Source organism: Sus scrofa, chromosome 9 (genome assembly GCF_000003025.6).
Source record: "Sus scrofa isolate TJ Tabasco breed Duroc chromosome 9, Sscrofa11.1, whole genome shotgun sequence".
Classification (NCBI taxonomy): Eukaryota; Metazoa; Chordata; class Mammalia; order Artiodactyla; family Suidae; genus Sus; species Sus scrofa.
Window position 1 is genome coordinate 8588264 of NC_010451.4, and position 17972 is coordinate 8606235.

The following is a 17972-nucleotide window of genomic DNA, read 5'->3' on the forward strand; positions in this document are numbered from 1 at the left end:
GTCTATGCTAAGCCTATCCAGATCTGACCCATCTTTCAAGGTGTATCTCCTTGGGAAAGTTTTCTGTTCTTGGTTTATACTTCCTCTGCAATACAGCACTGAAAGTCTGTAGGACCCAGCTTAGTACTTTCTTTTCTGAAGTTGTGACTGAGACATGGAACAGTTTTTCATAAGCCACAGTGAAAAAAATTATGGTCGTCCCCCCCCCTTTTTTTTTGTCTTTTTAGGGCCACACCTGTGGCATATGCAGGTTCCCAGGCTAGGGGTCACATTGAAGCTGTAAGCCACCGGCCTACACCACAGCCACAGCAGTTGGAATGCTAGCCCCATGTGCAACCTACACCACAGCTCATGGCAAAGCTGGATCCTTTAACCTACTGAGCGAGGCCAGGGATCGAACACACGTCCTTGTGGATGCTAGTCAGGTTCATTATTGCTGAGCCATGATGGGAACTCCCCCAAAATTATGGATTTCTGATAGTTATCCCTAGAATGCAGATTCAGTGTCCTCTAATAGCACAAGAATTGACTCCCAACAAAAATAACCTATGTATTTTGAAGGTAGGAACTGATGTTCTGTATGAATTTTCTTTGGCCTTCAGCTCAGGATTGTGTGCATAATACATGTTCTGTGAGTATTTGCTGAGCATTTGATTTGAGGGTAGTAGCGGGAATGGATGCTTTTTCTAGGAAGTGATGAGTGTGTGTGAGCCATGGGCTTTCTGAGATGGATTATGCGTATCTTACTGAGACCAGTAATGGACTTGGTGTACACCACATAGTCCTTTGCATTTGAAGATTTGTTAGCAAGGAGGAGAGTACATTTTTAAAGTAATATTTTTAATTTAATGAAGATCTTGTCATTCTTAAGATTGGTGAGTAATACTTTACCTCCTTGGAGTTTACAAAATTATACGTAATGCGTGATCGGTTTGCCCTCCAATACTCTGTAAGGTGAGGGAGAGCTTTTCTTCCGTATCAACAGTGTAGAAACTGAGACTCGGAGTTCTCGTCGTGGCGCAGTGGTTAACGAATCCGACTAGGAACCATGAGGTTGCGGGTTCGGTCCTGCCTTGCTCAGTGGGTTACGATCCGGCGTTGCCGTGAGCTGTGGTGTAGGTTGCAGATGCGGCTCGGATCCCGCGTTGCTGTGCTCTGGCGTAGGCCGGTGGCTACAGCTCCGATTCAACCCCTAGCCTGGGAACTCCATATGCCGCGGGAGCGGCCAAGAAATAGCAACAACAACAACAACAAAGGACAAAAGACAAAAAAAAAAAAAAAAAGAAACTGAGACTCAGAGAGGAGGAGCTTTGTCCAAGGTAATCAAGTAGTGGTTAGCAGAATCGAGACTCTTGATACAAAGTGTCAGATACTTTTTACCTTTTATTTGCTAGGATCTATATCTACTGAGTATTTCACGTTCTCTCTAGTTCTCCTTTTGGCTCTGCATTATAGCTGTCTGCACTATTTTACAACTCAGATGCCCATACTTGCCTGTGGTCACACTTAAATGTTAGTGTTAAAACACACCCAGCTCCTCTGAATTTTAATTCTCATTCATTTTTTCCTTGTATTTTTTTTTCCTTTTTAGGGCCACACCTGCAGCATATGGAGGTTCCCAGGCGAGGGGTCATATTGCAGTTGCAGCTGCCAGTCTATGCCACAGCCGTAGTGACGTGGGCTCCAAGCTGCATTTGTGGCCTATGCCACAGCTTGTGGCAGTACTGGATCCTTAACCCACTGAGTGAGGCCAGGGATCAAATCCGCATCCTCATGGATACTTGTCGGGCTCCTAACCCACTGAGCCACAACGGGCACTCCTCCTTGTAATTTTTTATAAGCCCAATTATATGGAGTTTTATGAACTCCAGCAATTTTGTTAGGCGTGCAAACCAAAGCACGTCAATCAATAAAGGAGGAGAGCTGAACAGTCTTCACTTGAGGAAGGACACATTAGACAAAACTCCTATAGTCACAACTTCTTGGAACTAGAAGATAGATAAGTCCAGAAGGCAACAATTCTATAACGTAAACTTCAAAGTTGCTGAAAGATTAGATCTTAATTGTTCCCACCACAAAAAAAAAAACCAAAAAACAAAAAAAGCATCATGTGACATGGTGGAGGTGTTAGCTCACTCTGTGGTGGTAATCATGCTGCAATATTAAATATCTCAAAGCAACACATTGCAGACCTTGAACAATGTTGTATGTCAATTATTCCTCAATCAGTGTAAAATAAACTAATAAAACGATGGAAACCACATTAAGACTGATAGTTAAACTTAACAGCAACAAAAAAACCCAGGCATAACTTCTTAGGGGAGTCTCTGTTAAGCACAATATAAAAAGTTGTGTTAAAACAAAAATCTTTTATTCATACTACCTGCCCTTTGTTGCAAAACTCCTAAATGAACTAGCTGCTTCTTTGCCTCCTCAGAGCAGTTTTCTCAGGGATAAAAAAGATGCTTGAGATGCTGTCTACTGGGCTTAACTCCTAGTTTTGTCCACTGAATAAAATAAAACTCTCAACTTAAAGGAAAGAAAAGAAAACAAAAATAAATAAATAGAGTTGTGGTTGAAATGACCCTGAGTTATATATGAGGTCAGTTGCATCCATTCTGCTCTGTAGAAGCAGACAAGTTATACATTTTTATTGGAGATGGCAGACGCTAATACAAAATGGTTAAAATACAGAAAAGAAAGGGAAAATATTTCAGCTTTGGTCCTTAAAGGAATAAAATTCAGTTGTCGAGGAGATATTTCTTCATGCATAAATCTCTGTCTTTTTAAACCACTTTATTGAGTGATAACTTACCCAGAGTATACAATTCAGTGATATTTAGCACAGTCACAGAATTGTGCGACAATCACAACAATCCAGTTTTTGAACATTTTCATCATTTCTTAAAGAAATGTCATAATCACTTGCAGTCACTTCCCATTTTTCTCCACCTTTCCAAGCTTGGACAACCATAACTCTACTTTGAGTCTCCACGGATTTGCCTAATTTGGACATTTAGGGACTATGCATGTGTCAGTGCTTCATTCTTATCTATGGCTGAATAATATTCCACTGTATAGATAGACCACATTTTTTAATCCATTCATCAGTTAATGGACATGTGGGTTATTTCCACTTTTTGTCTTTTCTGAATAATGAGTTATTTAGTGAGAACTGGAAGACCCATGTTTCTTGACTTCCCATTCAGTGATTTTTTTTTTTTTTTTTTTTTTTTTTTTTTTTTTTTTTTGCTTTTCCTAGGGCCGCACTGGTGGCACGTGGCGATTCCCAGGCTAGGGGCCAAATCGGAGCTACATCTGCCAGCCTACACCACAGCCACAGCAATGCCAGATCTGAGCTGCATCTGCAACCTACAGCTCACGACAACACTGGATCCTTAACGCACTGAGCGAGGCCAGGGATCAAACTCAAAACCTCATGGTTCCTGGTTGGATTCATTTCCACTGCACCACGACAGGAAACTCCCCAGTGATCTTTTTCTTAAAATTTTGGGATAGTCAACCAAAGGTCTTTATATAGCAATGGAAGCCAATTAAGACCAGAAAAGTACTTGTCTGCCTCTGCAAAAGGAGATCTTCCTGCAATGGAAGATAAACTCCGATGGAAGACCAGTTGAACTGGCTAGACGTCAAGGGATCACACAACGTGGGGAGGCATGGTATTGGTGAAATCTCTGATGTTATAGTTCCTCTGTGTCTAGAGTGGGTTCATGATGCAAATGAACTGATTGCCTGGCAGGAGAGTAGAAAGGTGGGAATGAGGAGCCAGGTCTTTGCAGTTGTGCCTGTATACATCATCAGGCTTATGTCTGAGTTTGTGCCTAGGTTCCCTGGTTCTAACTTGCCCGCAGCGAAGCCCGGGATCCTCGAAGTTGGGACATGGAGGGTTTGAACTGAGAGAAACCAAGGCAGTGACTTGAGCTCTAATTAATTCCCAGTATGTCAAAGAAAGAATATCAACATCAAGGACTGGAGAGGAGAGATGCACTCGATGGCCTAAAAAAACCTTATCCTTTATCTCCAAATTCCTTACACTATTAGCCTATTCCTCCACCTAGGTCTCCCATCTCCCCTCTTCCTTATCACCAAAAGCTTCAGACTTCACCTAAATCATAATCTTCTCATCATCATCTCCAGACCAGGGAGGACCATCTCATTTTCTCTAATTCACCGCAAACAAAAAATGTCTTTAGGAGGTAGGGAAGAAAAAAATAAGTTTATTTTAAAAATTGTCGTTTTTAAAAAACATAAAATTTACCATCTTGGTGTTCCTGTTGTGGCTCAGTGGTGAAGAACCCAACTAGTACCATGGTGAAGAACCCAACTAGTACCATTGGGTTCGATTCTGGCCTCGTTCAGTGGGTTGAGGATCCGGCATTGCTGTGAGCTGTGGTGCTGTGGTGTAGGTCACAGATGTGGCTCAGATCCCGTGTTGCTGTGGCTGTGGCGTAGGTGGGCAGCTGTAGTTGCAATTCAACCCCTAGCCTGGGAACTTCATATGCCGAGGGTGCAGCCCTAAAAAGACAAAAAAAATTACCATCTTAATCATTTTAAAGTGTGTAGTTCAGTAGTTTTAAGTATGTTCACAGTAATTGTGCAGCCAGTCTCCAGAATTTTCTCAAATTGCAAAACTGAAACTGTGCCATTAAACAACCCTCCTCTTCCCCCTCCCCTGGCCTCTGATAATCACTGTTCTACTTTCCGTTTCTGTGAATTTCACTGTACTTTAGATACCTCATACAAGTGGAATCATACAGTATATGCGATCATTAGTGATCACTGCAAATCAAATCTAAACCATAATGAAATATCATTTTGTACCCATTAATGTGGCTACTGTTAAAAAAACAAGATAACAAGTATTGACAAGGCTATGGAGAAATTGGAGCTCTTGTGCACTGTTGATGGGATTACAAAATGGTACAACTGCTATCAAAAACAGTATGGCATTACTCAGTTAAAAATAGAACTAGGAGTTCCCATCGTGACTCAGCGGAAACGAATCTGACTAGTATGCATGAAGACACAGGTTCAATCCCTGGCCTCGCTCAGTGGATTAAGGATTCAGCATTGCCGCGAGCTGTGGTGTAGGTTGCAGATGCAGCTCAGATCTGGCATTGCTGTGGCTGTGGTGTAGGCCACCCACAGCTGCAGCTCCGATTTGACCTCTAGCCTGGGAACCTCCATGCGCCTGAGGTGCAGCCCTAAAAAGACAAAAAGTAAAATAAAATGAAAATAGAACTGCCTTATTATCTAGCAACCCCATTTCTGGGAATATAGACAAAAGAAATGAAAGCAGGGTCGTCGTCTTCCTTTTTATTTATTTATTTATTTATTTATTTATTTATTTATTTTTATGGCTGCATATGTAGGCATATGGAAGTTCCTGGGCTAGGGGTTGAATTGGAGCTGCTGCTGCCAGTCTACACCACAGCCACAGCAACTTGGGATCTGAGCCACATCTGTGACCTACACCGCAGCTTGTGGCAATCCCAGATCCTTAACGCAGTACGCCACAGCGGGAGCTCTGAGAAGCTCAGTCATAGGTCTACCATTTACTGTCTTTTGATCATAAGAAAGATTCCTAGGTTCACTAATAGAAGTAAAAAGTAAACTTTGACTATCTAAACTATGATATTTGACTACAGATATCACAATAATAACATGCCATAAGGCTGTTAAGGATTGAATATGTATTAAAATGTCTGGGACATGGTAGGCCCTCAAGTTTCTTTCCCTTGCCTTTTCTCAGGAACCTACTTTTTATCCTGTGCCTCCAGGGGTTGCCCTCAGAGACTCAGCATTTGCTTTTATTCCTCCAGACCAAGAAAGACCATCCTTACACTTGGAGAATTGAACTGGCAAAAACAGAAAAATACTGGGATGGCTGGTTCCGAGGCTTATCCAATCTCTTTCTTAGTTGTCCTATTCCTAAATTGCTGCTCTTGGCTGGTAAGTATGTATTAGTGAGCTTGCGTTGCCATAACAAAAAACCGTAGACTGGGTGGCTTAAAGAACAAATTAATTTTCTCGTAGTGCTGGAGGCTGGAAGTTTGAGATCAGGGTTCCAGCCTTGTCAAGTTCTTACGAGAACTTTCTTACTGGCTTGCAAACAGCCACTTTTTTGCTATGTCCTTTCATGACAGAGAGAGTGAGCGCAAGCTCTCTGTGTTTATTTGTATAAGGACACTAATCCTGTCATAAGAGGGCCCTGCCTTGTGACCACATTTAACCTTAATTACCTACTCATTTAACCTTAATTATGCCCATATCTCCAAATATGGTTACATCGTGAAGTATATAAAATTTGGGGAGGACACAGTTCAGTCAGTGGCAGTGTCATCTGAACATGTCTTTGTTAAAACTGTTTATCGAGTGGGTGGCGACTTCCCTAGTGAAGTACCAGCCTCACTCATTTGTGATCTCTCCTCCTCCCTGTGCCAAATCCCCAAACCTGATCGAGTCTGGAGTGGCCTGATTCTGGCCTGGCCTCTGTACCTGGTCAAGCCCAAGTCCTTCTCCTTGAGAGGTATAAGGATATTCTGAACATAATGGAAATTAAAAAAGTAAAACCCTGTTTTCAGAAACCAATTAAAATAAGCAAAGTGATTACAGGGAACCTCAGCCCAGAAAGCTTTATGTGGTAATAATGTATCCTCAAGGAGTTAGGATTGGCCTTAACATGAATTGAGAATGTCATCATGTTTACAACTTTGTAACAATTTTTATTTTGTACTTCAGCAGCAAAACCTATTTCCCACAGCCTTTTCTAGTAACTACTTATGGATCTTCTTGTTTTGTTCTAGGTGTTGATAGATTGGATAAAGATCTGACTATTGGCCAAATGCAAGGTAAGTCATGAAAAAATTATGTTTTTAGCCCCCCTAAGGACAGAAAAATTGGTAGAGTCATGTGGAAATGAACGTTCTAAAATGGTGGGGTGCAGTGAAGAGAGCACGAGCTTTATTTAGGGTTAGACTCAAATTTGACATCTACCTCTGCTCTTGACCTACCACATGATTATGGGCAAGTATCTTCCTTTTCTTTTTTTCTTTTTTTTTTTAATTACTTAATGAATTTTACATTTATAGGTGTACAACAATCATCATGACCCAATTTTATAGCATTATGATCCCAAACCCCCAGCACATCTTATGATCTTTTGTATTTCTGTGATGTCCATGGTGACTTCTTTTTCATTTCTAATTTTGAGTCCTCTCTCTCTCTCTCTCTCTCTTTTTTTTTTTTCTTGATAAATCTGGCTGAGGGTTTATCAATTTTGTTGATCTTTTCAAAAACCAGCTTTTAGTTTCATTGATCTTTTCTATGGTTTTCTTTGTTTCTATTTCATTTATTTCTGCTGTGATCTTAATGATTTCTTTCCTTCTGCTCACTTTAGTTAGGTCTTGTCTGTTCTCTCTTTAGTTGCTTTCGGTGTAAAGTCAGGTTGTTTATTTGAACTTTTTCTTGTTTCCCGAGTAGGCTTGTATTGCTATAAACTTCCCTCTTAGAACTGCTTTTGCTGCATCCCATAGGTTTTGGATTGTTGTCATTGTTATTGTTTGCATCTAGGTATTTTTAAATTTCTTCTTTGATTTCTTCAACGATCCGTTGGTTGTTTAGTAGTATGCTGTTTAGTCTCCACGTGTTTGTGTTTTTTGCAGTTTTTTTCTTGTTGATTTCCAGTCATGTAGCATTGTGGTCAGAAAAGATGTTTGATATGATTTCAGTTTTCTTAAAGTTACGAAGGCTTGATTTGTAGCCCAGGAAGTGATCAGTCTTAGAGAATGTTCCATGTGCACTTGAGAAGAATGTGTATTCTGTTGCTTTTGGATGGAATGTCCTATAAATATCTATTAGACCATCTGGTCTAATGCTTCATTCAGGGCTGGTGTTTCCTTGTTGATTTTTTGTCTGGATGATCTGTCCATTGCTGTAAGTGGGGTGTTAAAGTCTTCCACTATGATTGTGTTATTGTCATGTCTCTTTTTTAGGTTGTGAGCAGTTGCCTTATATATTGCGGTGATCGTGTGTTGGGCGCATATATATTTAAAATTGTTACATCTTCTTCCTTTTGATCATTATGTAATGTCCTTCTTTGTCTCTTATAATATTCTTTATTCTAACGTCTGTTTTGTCTGATGTGAGTATTGCTATGCCAGCTTTCTTTTGATTCCTGTTTGCATGGACTATTTTCTTCCATCTTCTCACTTTCAATTTGTATGTGTCCCTAGAAGTGAAGTGGGTCTCTTGAAGACAGCATATATATGGGTCTTGTTTTTGTATACATTCAGCCAGTCTGTGTCTTTTGGTTGGGACGTTTAGTCCATTGACATTTAAGGTAACTATTGACATGTATGTTCTTACTGACATTTTATTAACTGTTTTGGATTTGTTTTTGTTGCTCTTTTTTCTTCTCTTGTCCTCTTCTCTTATGGTTTGATGACCATCTTTAGCATTGTGTTTGGAGTGCTTTTTCTTTTTTTTTTTTTTTTTTTGTCTTTTTGCCATTTCTTGGGCCACTCGCGCAGCATGTGGAGGTTCCCAGGCTAGGGGTCCAATCGGAGCTGTAGCTACCGGCCTACACCAGAGCCACAGCAACTCGGGATCTGAGCCGCGTCTGCAACCTACACCACAGCTCATGGCAATGCCAGATCGTTAACCCACTGAGCAAGGGCAGGGACCGAACCCGCAACCTCATGGTTCCTAGTTGGATTTGTTAACCACTGCGCCATAACGGGAACTCCTGGAGTGCTTTTTCTTATTTGTATGTATATCTATTATAGATTTTTGATGTGCAGTTACCCTGAAGTTTTGATACAGGAGTCTCTCTATATATGAGATTAAGTTGTTGGTCTCTTAACTGCAAGTGGATCTCCATTGTCCTGCACTTGTACCCTCCTCTTCTCATGATTTCTGATTTTGGTAGCATATTTGTGTGTGGATGATTTCCTACCTTTACTATATCTATGCCTGGTGAGCCTTGTCATTTGTAATATTTTTGTTTGTAGTTGTGGCCTTTATTTTTCCACCTAGAGAAGTTCCTTTAGTATTTGTTGTTAAGCTGGTTTAGTGGTGCTGAATTCTCTTAGCTTTCGCTTGTCTGTAAAGTTTTTGATTTCTCCTTCTCATCTGAATGAGAGCCTTGCTGGGTAGAGTAATCTTGGCTGGAGGTTTTTTCCTTTCATCACTTTAGATATATTGTGCCACTCCCTCTGGCCTGCAGAGTTTCTGCTGAAAAATCTGCCCATAACCTTATCGGGGTTCTCTTATATGTTATTTTTTTTCTTTTCCCTAGCTGCTTTCAGTATTTTTACTTTGTCTTTAATTTTGGTCAGTTTGATTAATATGTGTCTCAGGTTGTTCCTCCTTGGGTTTATTTATATGATACTTCTTTGCTTTCTGAATTTGAATGAGTGATTCCTTTCCCATGTTCGGGACGTTTTCAGCTATTACCTCTTCAAATATCTTTTTCTGGCCCTTTCTCTCTCTCTCTCTCTCCCTCCCTTCTGGCACCCCTATAATACAGACACTGTTGCATTTAACGTTGTCCCAGAGTTCTCTTAGACTGACTTCATTTCTTTTCAATCTTTTTTCTCTTATCTGTTCCATGTCAGTGATTTCCGCTAGTCTGTCTTATGCCTCACTTATTCATTCTTATGCCTCCTGTATTCTGCTATTGGTTGCTTCTAATGAATTTTTTATTTCACTTATTATATTTTGCATCTCTGCTTCCTTAATCCTTCAACCTTGTATTTCTTTGCTCAGTGTATTTCTAATTTATCAATCTTTGCCTCCAGTTTATTTTCAGAATCATGAATCATCTTCTCTTATCATCAGTCTAAAGTCTTTTTCATGCAGGTTGATAATCTCCAGATCACTTAGCTGTTTTTGTGGGGGCGGTTCTTGCTCCCCTATCTGAGTCACAATCCTCTGCCTTTTCATTTTGTGTAGACTTTTGGTGTGGTCTCCTTTTCGGCAGATAATGGAGTTATAGCTTCTCAATAGAGTTGTAGCCTCTCTTGCTTCTGATATCTGCCCTCCTTGTAGCTGAAGCTGGTATGGGGGCTTGCTGCAGGCTTCCTGATGGGAGGGACTGGTGGCTGCCCCCTGGTGGGTGGAGCTGATTCTTATCCCTCTGGTGGGTGGGGCTTTGTCTCTGGGTGAGATTAGAGGTGGCTGTGTGCCTGGGAGGTCTTTAGGCAGCCTGTTTGCTGATGGGTGGGGCTCTGATCCCTCCCCCCCACCCCGATTATTATTTGGCCTGGGGCTTCTCAGTCCTGATAGGTGGGGCCAGATTTTTTCCAAAATGGACACCTCTAGAGGAGCTCATGCTGATGATTATTCCCGTGACCTTTGCCTCCAATGTCCTTCCCCTACCATGAGCCACAGTCACCCCCTGTTTTCCCAGGAGATCCTCCAGGAACTGTAGGCAGGTCTGACCCAGATTCCTATCGAGTCTCTGCTCTGCCCTGGGACCCAGTGCACATGAAAGCCTGTGTGTGCCTTTCAAGAATGGGGTCTCCGTTTCCCCCAGTCCTGTGGTGCTCCTGCACACAAGTCCCACTGGCTTTCAATGCCAGATGCTCCAGGGGCACTTTCTCCCAATCCCAAATCCCCAGGCCTGGGGACCTGACGTGGGGCTTGGAACTCTCAGTCCCGTAGGGGAGTCTGTGATGCAGTTACTTTCCAGGCTGTGAGTTGCCCACCCAATGGGTATAGGCTTGCTTATATTGCATAATTTCCCCTCCTACCGTCTTGTAGCCTCCTCCTTGTCTTTTGGAGTAGAATATCTTTTTTGATAGTTTGCAGTCTATTTGATTGAAGGTTGTTCAGTAGTTGGTTTTAATTTTGTTTCTTTTATGAGAGAAGGTGAGCTCCATTCCTTCTACTCTGCCATCTTAATCCCGTTCTACATTCCTTAATAACAGTTGTTCAAAGGCCCTGAGTGATTCTCAGACTCTGGCCCTAGACCCTCATACCCTTCCCTTCCCCCAGCTACAGAGTGTCCTAAGGCTTTGAGCAGGACCCTGGGCTGGGACTGTGTGACTTTTATGAAGCTGATGTTGATAATTCTGAGCTTAGACATTTCCCCTTAAATTCAATCAAGCAAAGCTTTTCTACGCACTCTTTCTGTGTAAGAACTATGCTTGGCGCTAGGCACACAGAAGAATCAGACGTGGCCCTGATACTCTCTGAAAGCAGTTAATCTAGACTGGAATAGCATTTGGACCCAGCAGTGATCACCAGCCTCAGAAGCAAGCAGTCCTGGGTTTGAATCACTCTTACTGGTTTTGTGGCCTGAGTGAATTGCTAACTTTAATTCTGAGTTTCTTTATCTATAAAATGGAGATAATGAAATATCTCAGTACAGTTGTGTGAGGTTTAAATGAAAAAATGTGGTTAAAATAAGATAAACGATGGCTTCATTGTGTCCAGGAGGTGCTCACAATTCCTCATGAAATTTCCCCTTATTGCCCCAGTAAGGATTATGCCAAGCCCACCTTCTCTTTCCCAGCATTCCATGAGTATCTATAGAGTCAGTGGCTTGGATGAGGGATACCACCCGTAAAGCAAAAGGAAGTGGCTCAGTCAGCACAGACGTTAAATATAGCTTTCCCAACAGTGTGTTCGAACCAGTAGAATTAGTTACTGAATCCTGGGAACCCAGCACCCATTCATGGTGCGAATTGGTGAATAATTCAGTCTCTCTGAACCTAAAATTCCTCCTCTGCCATTGTGAGGACTCCCCCTGATTGCGTTATTTTATGTGGACCGGGCACAGTGTCGTTAGCGGGAGTTCTCCCCGTCCTTATTCCCTTCTTCCAAAGAGGAGTGAAAAATGCACCCCAAGTCACGAAGGCCAGGATGGTTTGAGTCGTAAGTTTTATCAGGTTATTTGCTCAATCATTCATTCATCCAGGACGTACTAAGCGCTCACTCGGTGCCCAGCCCTGTGCTGGGCCCTGTTAGGGATCTAGAGCGAGTGAAGACCCTGGCCCTGCTCTCACGTGGAAATGACACACTCTTACGGAGATGGGCACAGTGGCATATAGAGAGTAGCTTTTAGAACAGGAGGGGCACGAGCTTCTCTGTGTTTGGACCCAGGTGCATTAACAGTAAGTAGTACATGAGGAGACACAGGGAAGAGGGGACTAGGCAGGAACACCCACGGGCAGCTTGCTGCAAGGGAGGCCATAAGCTGGACCTTCCTGCATGGAGTGTTCTTGGTCCCTCTGTTGGCCAAGGAGCCTGGGCAAATCACTTCACTAATCATGGCCTCAGTTTCATCATCTCAAAAAGGAATTTCAGCATTGTTCCTGCTTAATGTTATAGCGTAAATTTGAGGCTCGCCTTTACTAATGGATAGATGAGTATTTTGGAAAATTCGTAAAGCACTGTGTAACAGAGGTAGGAGTCACAGAATGTGATAACCAGAGGGGCTTCCAGAGCTTGCTTCCTTATTTGGTAAGTGGAGACGCTGAGGCTCTGAGAGTCTGCTCTCCCTGCCTTGAGAAGCTCCGGGTCCCGTCTTCTTAGAGGTCTTTAGCAGTGGTCTCTGTTCACTGTTCATAGCTGTCAGGGTAGCTGTGAGCTTACAGTGATCTACAAGACAGTGTGAGAAGGTGCTTATTTAGTAGGAGTCTGGCACATAGTGAACCACTCAGGCGATAACTTCTTTTTTTTTTTTTTTTTTTGTCTTTTGTCTTTTTTTGTTGTTGTTGTTGCTATTTCTTGGGCCGCTCCCGCGGCATATGGAGGTTCCCAGGCTAGGGGTTGAATCGGAGCTGTAGCCACCTGCCTACGCCAGAGCCACAGCAACGCGGGATCCAAGCCGCATCTGCGACCTACACCACAGCTCACGGCAACGCCGGATCGTTAACCCACTGAGCAAGGGCAGGGACCGAACCCGCAACCTCATGGTTCCTAGTCGGATTCGTTAACCACCGCGCCACGATGGGAACTCTGGGTGATAACTTCTTATTGTAGTAATCAATCCGCAGATCCTTCATGTAGCTTACAAAGCCCTTGTTGGTATGGTCCCAGTTTACCCTCCAGCCTCACTGTTGACTCTCAGGAGCACCATCCCCCAGTTTTTCTTTCCAGGAGCAAAGGCCATTTGATCCTTCTTCCCTTGGTGTGAGTGATTTTCTTCTGTGCGGGAAGCCTTCCTGGATCCCTGTTTGTGTTCTTCCAGTTCTGTGTGCTCACTGTTTTCACAGGAACTACAGGCTGTATTAAAATACTGGTTTTCATGTTTTGCTCTCACACTATAGTGTAAATAGGAATTGTTTCTATGTGTCTGGCCCGAAGTAAATGCACTCTAGTTCAGAAGAAAAAAGTGAAGGAAAAATGATTTGCTCAGGGTTACAACTTCAAGTATTACTATTTTTATAATTATCAAGTATTATCATCAAAGGCTTGGCAATTGAGTCCAGAGTATGGGGGGTGGGGGGTCCTGCCTCCTGAGGAGGCCCGTGAGGCTGCAGAGCTGGGAAGAAGAGGACTGTTTTAGTCCCTGAGGAGGCTTTGGTTTGTTTCTTCCCCAGGAAAGTTCCAGATGCAGGTCTTACCCCAGTGTGGCCACGCGGTCCATGAGGATGCCCCAGACAAGGTGAGTCTAGTGCTTGATGACTGAAAAAAGGACAACTGTGAAAGTGAGGCCGCCTGCAGCAGCTGCTGTGGGCCTCACAGATGCGACCCCACGGGCCCCGACCTCTTCCCGGCAGCTGTCTGTGTGGCACTGAGGAGCTACGGGTTTTCTGCCCTTTCATCCCAGCGCCCCTTGGTTAAGATCTTTTTTTTTTTTTTTTTTGTCTTTTTAGGGCCACACCCATAGCATATGGAGGTTCCCAGGCTAGGGGTCTAATCCGAGCTGTAGCCCCCAGCCTACACCACAGCCACAGCAACGCGGGATCTGAGCCTCGTCTGCGAACCACACCACAGCTCACGGCAATGCCGGATCCTTAACCCACTGAGTAAGGCCAGGGATTGAACCCGCAACCTCACGCTTCCTAGTTGGATTTGTTTCCACTGCCCCACGACAGGAACTCCCCTCGGTTAAGCTCTTAAGCTCTCCTTCTCCATTACCTCTGAAAGCCAAAGGCAAGAAGCTCCCTAAACCACAGTCACAGGTAGGAATTATTATGCGCTGCTCTGTAGGGAGAAAGCACTCTGTAACTCTGAGGCACAAATGAGCCTGCATGTGCATCCCTCCTGACTTCTCCGGAACCAGCCCTGACACGGCTGATAAGGAGGAGGCTCCTAGGCCAGCCAGGACCCAGGTCCTGTGCATTTCAGCATCCCCAGACCTACAGGACCCACGAGTCTTACCTTTCACCAGAGTCCACAGGGCCTCCCAGCCTGAGCCCACTGCTGCCCTCCACACGGCTGGAATGCCTCTCCCTTTTCCAGGTCGCTGAAGCGGTTGCCACTTTCCTGATCCGGCACAGGTTTGCAGAGCCCATCGGCGGATTCCAGTGGTAAGGCGGTCCAACGTGTAAGGAGCCCCGCAGCGCGCGCTCCAGCAAAGCCGTGTCTGCAGGGTTGTCAGCATCTGCCGTGCCCCACCCGGCTTAGGTCACCATGCCTTTCCTCTGCCTCAGCACCGAGCCCAGCGTGTGTGTCTCTCCGTGGGCTCTGGTCCAGGGAGTTGTTGCTGAGCCGACGTTAGGTGGTGCCAGTCCCCCAGCCCCCATTGTGATGTGTGCTTATGAAACAGCCCCTCCTGGGGAGGCTGGGATGGGAATCCTCCTTTTCCAGGCTCTTAGTGACTTGCGTGTGCCTCTGCCCTGCTGCCGAGGAACAGGGGGCAGGCTGTGAGCTGTGTGGCGATCCAGAGCAGGCCTGCCAGGCTCGGCAGCGTTAGCATGTGGGTCAGGTAACCCTTTGTGGGGAGGGGCTTTCTGCACAGCGTAGCGTGTTTAAACAGCATCCCTGGCCTTTATGGACTGGGAGCCAGCAGCACCCCCGACAGACACAGGTGTGACAACAAAATAGTTTCTAGACTTTACCATATAGCAAAAGGAGGAGGCAAAGTCATGCCCAGTTGAGAACCACTGGATCTAGAGGAGAAAGGCCGCCTCCCCTCCCAGGAAGCGCTCTGTCTGATTCGGGAGACGCGGCGGTCTCCTTGTGGGCGAGGACGAGAGGCGGGGTGAGCCCAACCCCGCCGTCCTGGCCCCACCTCAAGGGGCTCCTCGTCTCCGCTGCAGAGCGGCCCTGGGCCTCGGAGCCCACAGGCCCGATGGAGTCCCGCCTGCCGGCTGGAAAGTGTCGTCGCTGATTTTGGTGAGGGTCCAGGGGAACTTGTTCCCCACCCTCAGGAAGTTTGAAGAAGATAAAATGTGGAAGGAAACGCAGTGGTTTCTGAGTTAGGGCCCAGGAGGGGCGGGTGACAGAGCAGGGCGGGCCTCGAGAATGCGGACAGAAGCCTGGGACATGGGACAGGGAGCCCTGCCAGACCCCCTCCAAGCAGCTGGCCGTGGACGGATCCCAGGAATTAACAACAAAGACGTAATTTCTCTAGTAAGAGAAACTAGTAAACTTAGTAAAGCAGTGCCTGAGGGCCCCGGCCCATTCGGAGCCGTGGTTGGTCCGCAGGACGCTGAGAGCAGACCTGCGTCTGGCCCTGGTCGGGGCTGAGCAGAGGCGGGAGAGACCGGAGGGACCTTGGGGGTCCTTAGGGGTTTCCAGGATGCGCCGGGGGAAGCAGGGTGAAAGCCAGTGAGGCGACTTTTGTTTTCCGCTCTCTCCACTCTCCACAGTGTGTTTCCTGGCTGTTAGTGACCTGCTCTGCATCCCTCCTTCGACACTGAGCTCTGTTGTAAATACATCGCACCAGAGGCCACTGTGACGCCGCTGTCTCCTCCTCACCGTCCTGCCCGCCCACGTGACACCGGCTCCCTATAGACGGGCATCCCCAGATGTACAAACCCTTTCGTGTATTCCTGCCAAAAGCATTGGTTTTCCAGGGCCTTTGACCAACATCAGCCTCACCAGTCTAAGGGTCTGCAGCTCCTGTCCCTTCCCTGTGCAGGGGTCGCCCCAGCCTGTCCTCCCTGCCTGGCCCTGGGTGAAGCCTCTAACAGAACTGCCACCCCGGGCCCTACTCCTGGCATTAGGCAGGGCCCTGTGTGCAGGCATTTCCCTGCTCAGGGACCTCCATTCCTTGAGGTTGTTCTTGCCGCGGTCCCGCCGTTCCTTGTGGGACGGACCATGTACACAGGGTGGTCTTTATTTTTCCTTTATAAATAAACACCAGTCAGGTACCTTTTTGTCCCAGTCTTGCTCTTCTAGGCTTGCAAGTCTCAGAGAGGCCAGGATCCCATCCTTAGGTACAGGGCAGGGCGGTGGGAAGCGCCACCAGAACCCAGCCTGAAAATCAGGCCCCGCCCGTCCAAGCACATGGCCTCCCCTCTTGGGACAGTCCATCGTCCCACTCCCATGTCTGGGCACCTGCCCCGGGCTGAGGCCAGGCTGCTGCAGGGGCCTCTTGAGCCCCCACCCACCGCAGCGTAACCCAGGTTGAGTACAGCCCAGGCACAGAGCCGCGGGCTGGAGCCGTGGAGTTGGTTTTAAGAGTCAGATCTAACCGTGTTCGTAACTGGTCCCTGGAGGTGTGCAGGAGTGCCCGCTTGCCTTTTCTAGACCCACAGCTTGTCTTAGCCATTTGTGGTTTCCATGTCACTCTTCACAGAAACAGCACAGCCCAGCATCCTCAATATTTGCCCTCTTCCAGCCGCCTCTTGTCAGCGCTGCAGCCCCCTGCGGCCCGGGCACGCCCTTTCCAAGGGCAGTGGGGGGCGGTCTCATGCAGCCCCCCTGCTCTGTGACTGTCTTAGGTGATGCGTAGCCCCTCCACCTTCCCACCCAACAACTTCCTCTCCCTGTCCTGCTGCAGGGTCCGGAGTCTGGGACCTACTTTGTTTCTTTGTTATTTAAGACCTTGTTTAGAGAAAATAAATATCTCCCAACCTTTATCTATCCGGTTTTTCTCTCTGGAGTTGCCCTTATTTCTGGTGATCTGGGGGTGGGGGGCAGTTCATTGGATTTAGTCACCATAGGGCGCCAGAAACACCTCCCTCCTGTAGCCCATCAACCTCTTAGGCTCTGCCTGCTCCCCAGATCCAGACTGCCCAGTGAAACGGACAGAATCGGGCTCCACAGCGGCCAGGGAGACTGGGTTCCAATCCCATCTATGCCAGTTATTTGCCGTGTTGGCTTTGGCCCTGAACAGGAGGCTCTGTGCCCTGTCCACCCGACCTCAGGCTCTCAGGGCTTCCTATCTGCCAGCACCCAAACTTGACAATCTGGGCCATGTCCTGAACTCTGGAAACTTAGTTTCACCTACTTCTCTGTGCCCCCCACCCCCGCCCCCGATGACCAGAAGCCACTCATACTCCTAGAGCTGAGCTCACCTTCCTCCCAGGACTTTCCTCCCCCGTTTCCTAGCTAGCGAGTGCTCGGTGCCACATCTCTCCACGTCCCAAACCAGGCAGCCGACGTACTACAGGTGGACGGTTGGCCCCCTGTCTCACAGCCATATCCAGTCTCCCACCAAGCCCAGCTCCTTCTCTAGCCTGTGTCCCCTCGTTTCCTTGCCGCAGTCCTTCCCCTGGTCGTCCTCCACCGCCGATGGCGTCCTCTCCCCAGCAGGGAGCCAGGCTGCCTAAATGAGTTCCTGAGGCCCATCCCGTACTGGCTGGATGAGACGGCTGCTTCTGCGGCCCGTCCCTCATCTGAAAATGGAGAGCAGTAGTGTCTGCCTCCCAGGGGCTTGAGAACTACGCACGTTTAATGGGGCTTAACCGGCTCCTCAGTAGCTGGCGGATGATGCAATTAATATTCCAGCCACGTTGCTCCCATATAACATTTAAGAGCTTCACTCAGAGCGGTTTGTGGGCCAGTAGCATCAGTATTCTCTGGAAGCTTGTTCCAGATGTTGTCCC

The 17972-nt window shown here is 46.3% G+C and overlaps 1 protein-coding gene across 1 annotated transcript in view; it reads left to right on the forward strand.

Annotated features, from left to right (window-relative positions):
* The window catches only part of PPME1 (protein phosphatase methylesterase 1), a 92483-nt gene extending 75473 nt beyond the window's left edge, over positions 1–17010 (forward strand). Inside the window, 5 exon segments of the mRNA XM_003357190.5 lie at positions 5844–5973; positions 6828–6872; positions 13572–13636; positions 14437–14504; positions 15789–17010. Coding sequence (XP_003357238.3) covers positions 5844–5973; positions 6828–6872; positions 13572–13636; positions 14437–14504; positions 15789–15807 — 327 coding nt within the window. The 3' untranslated portion in view covers positions 15808–17010.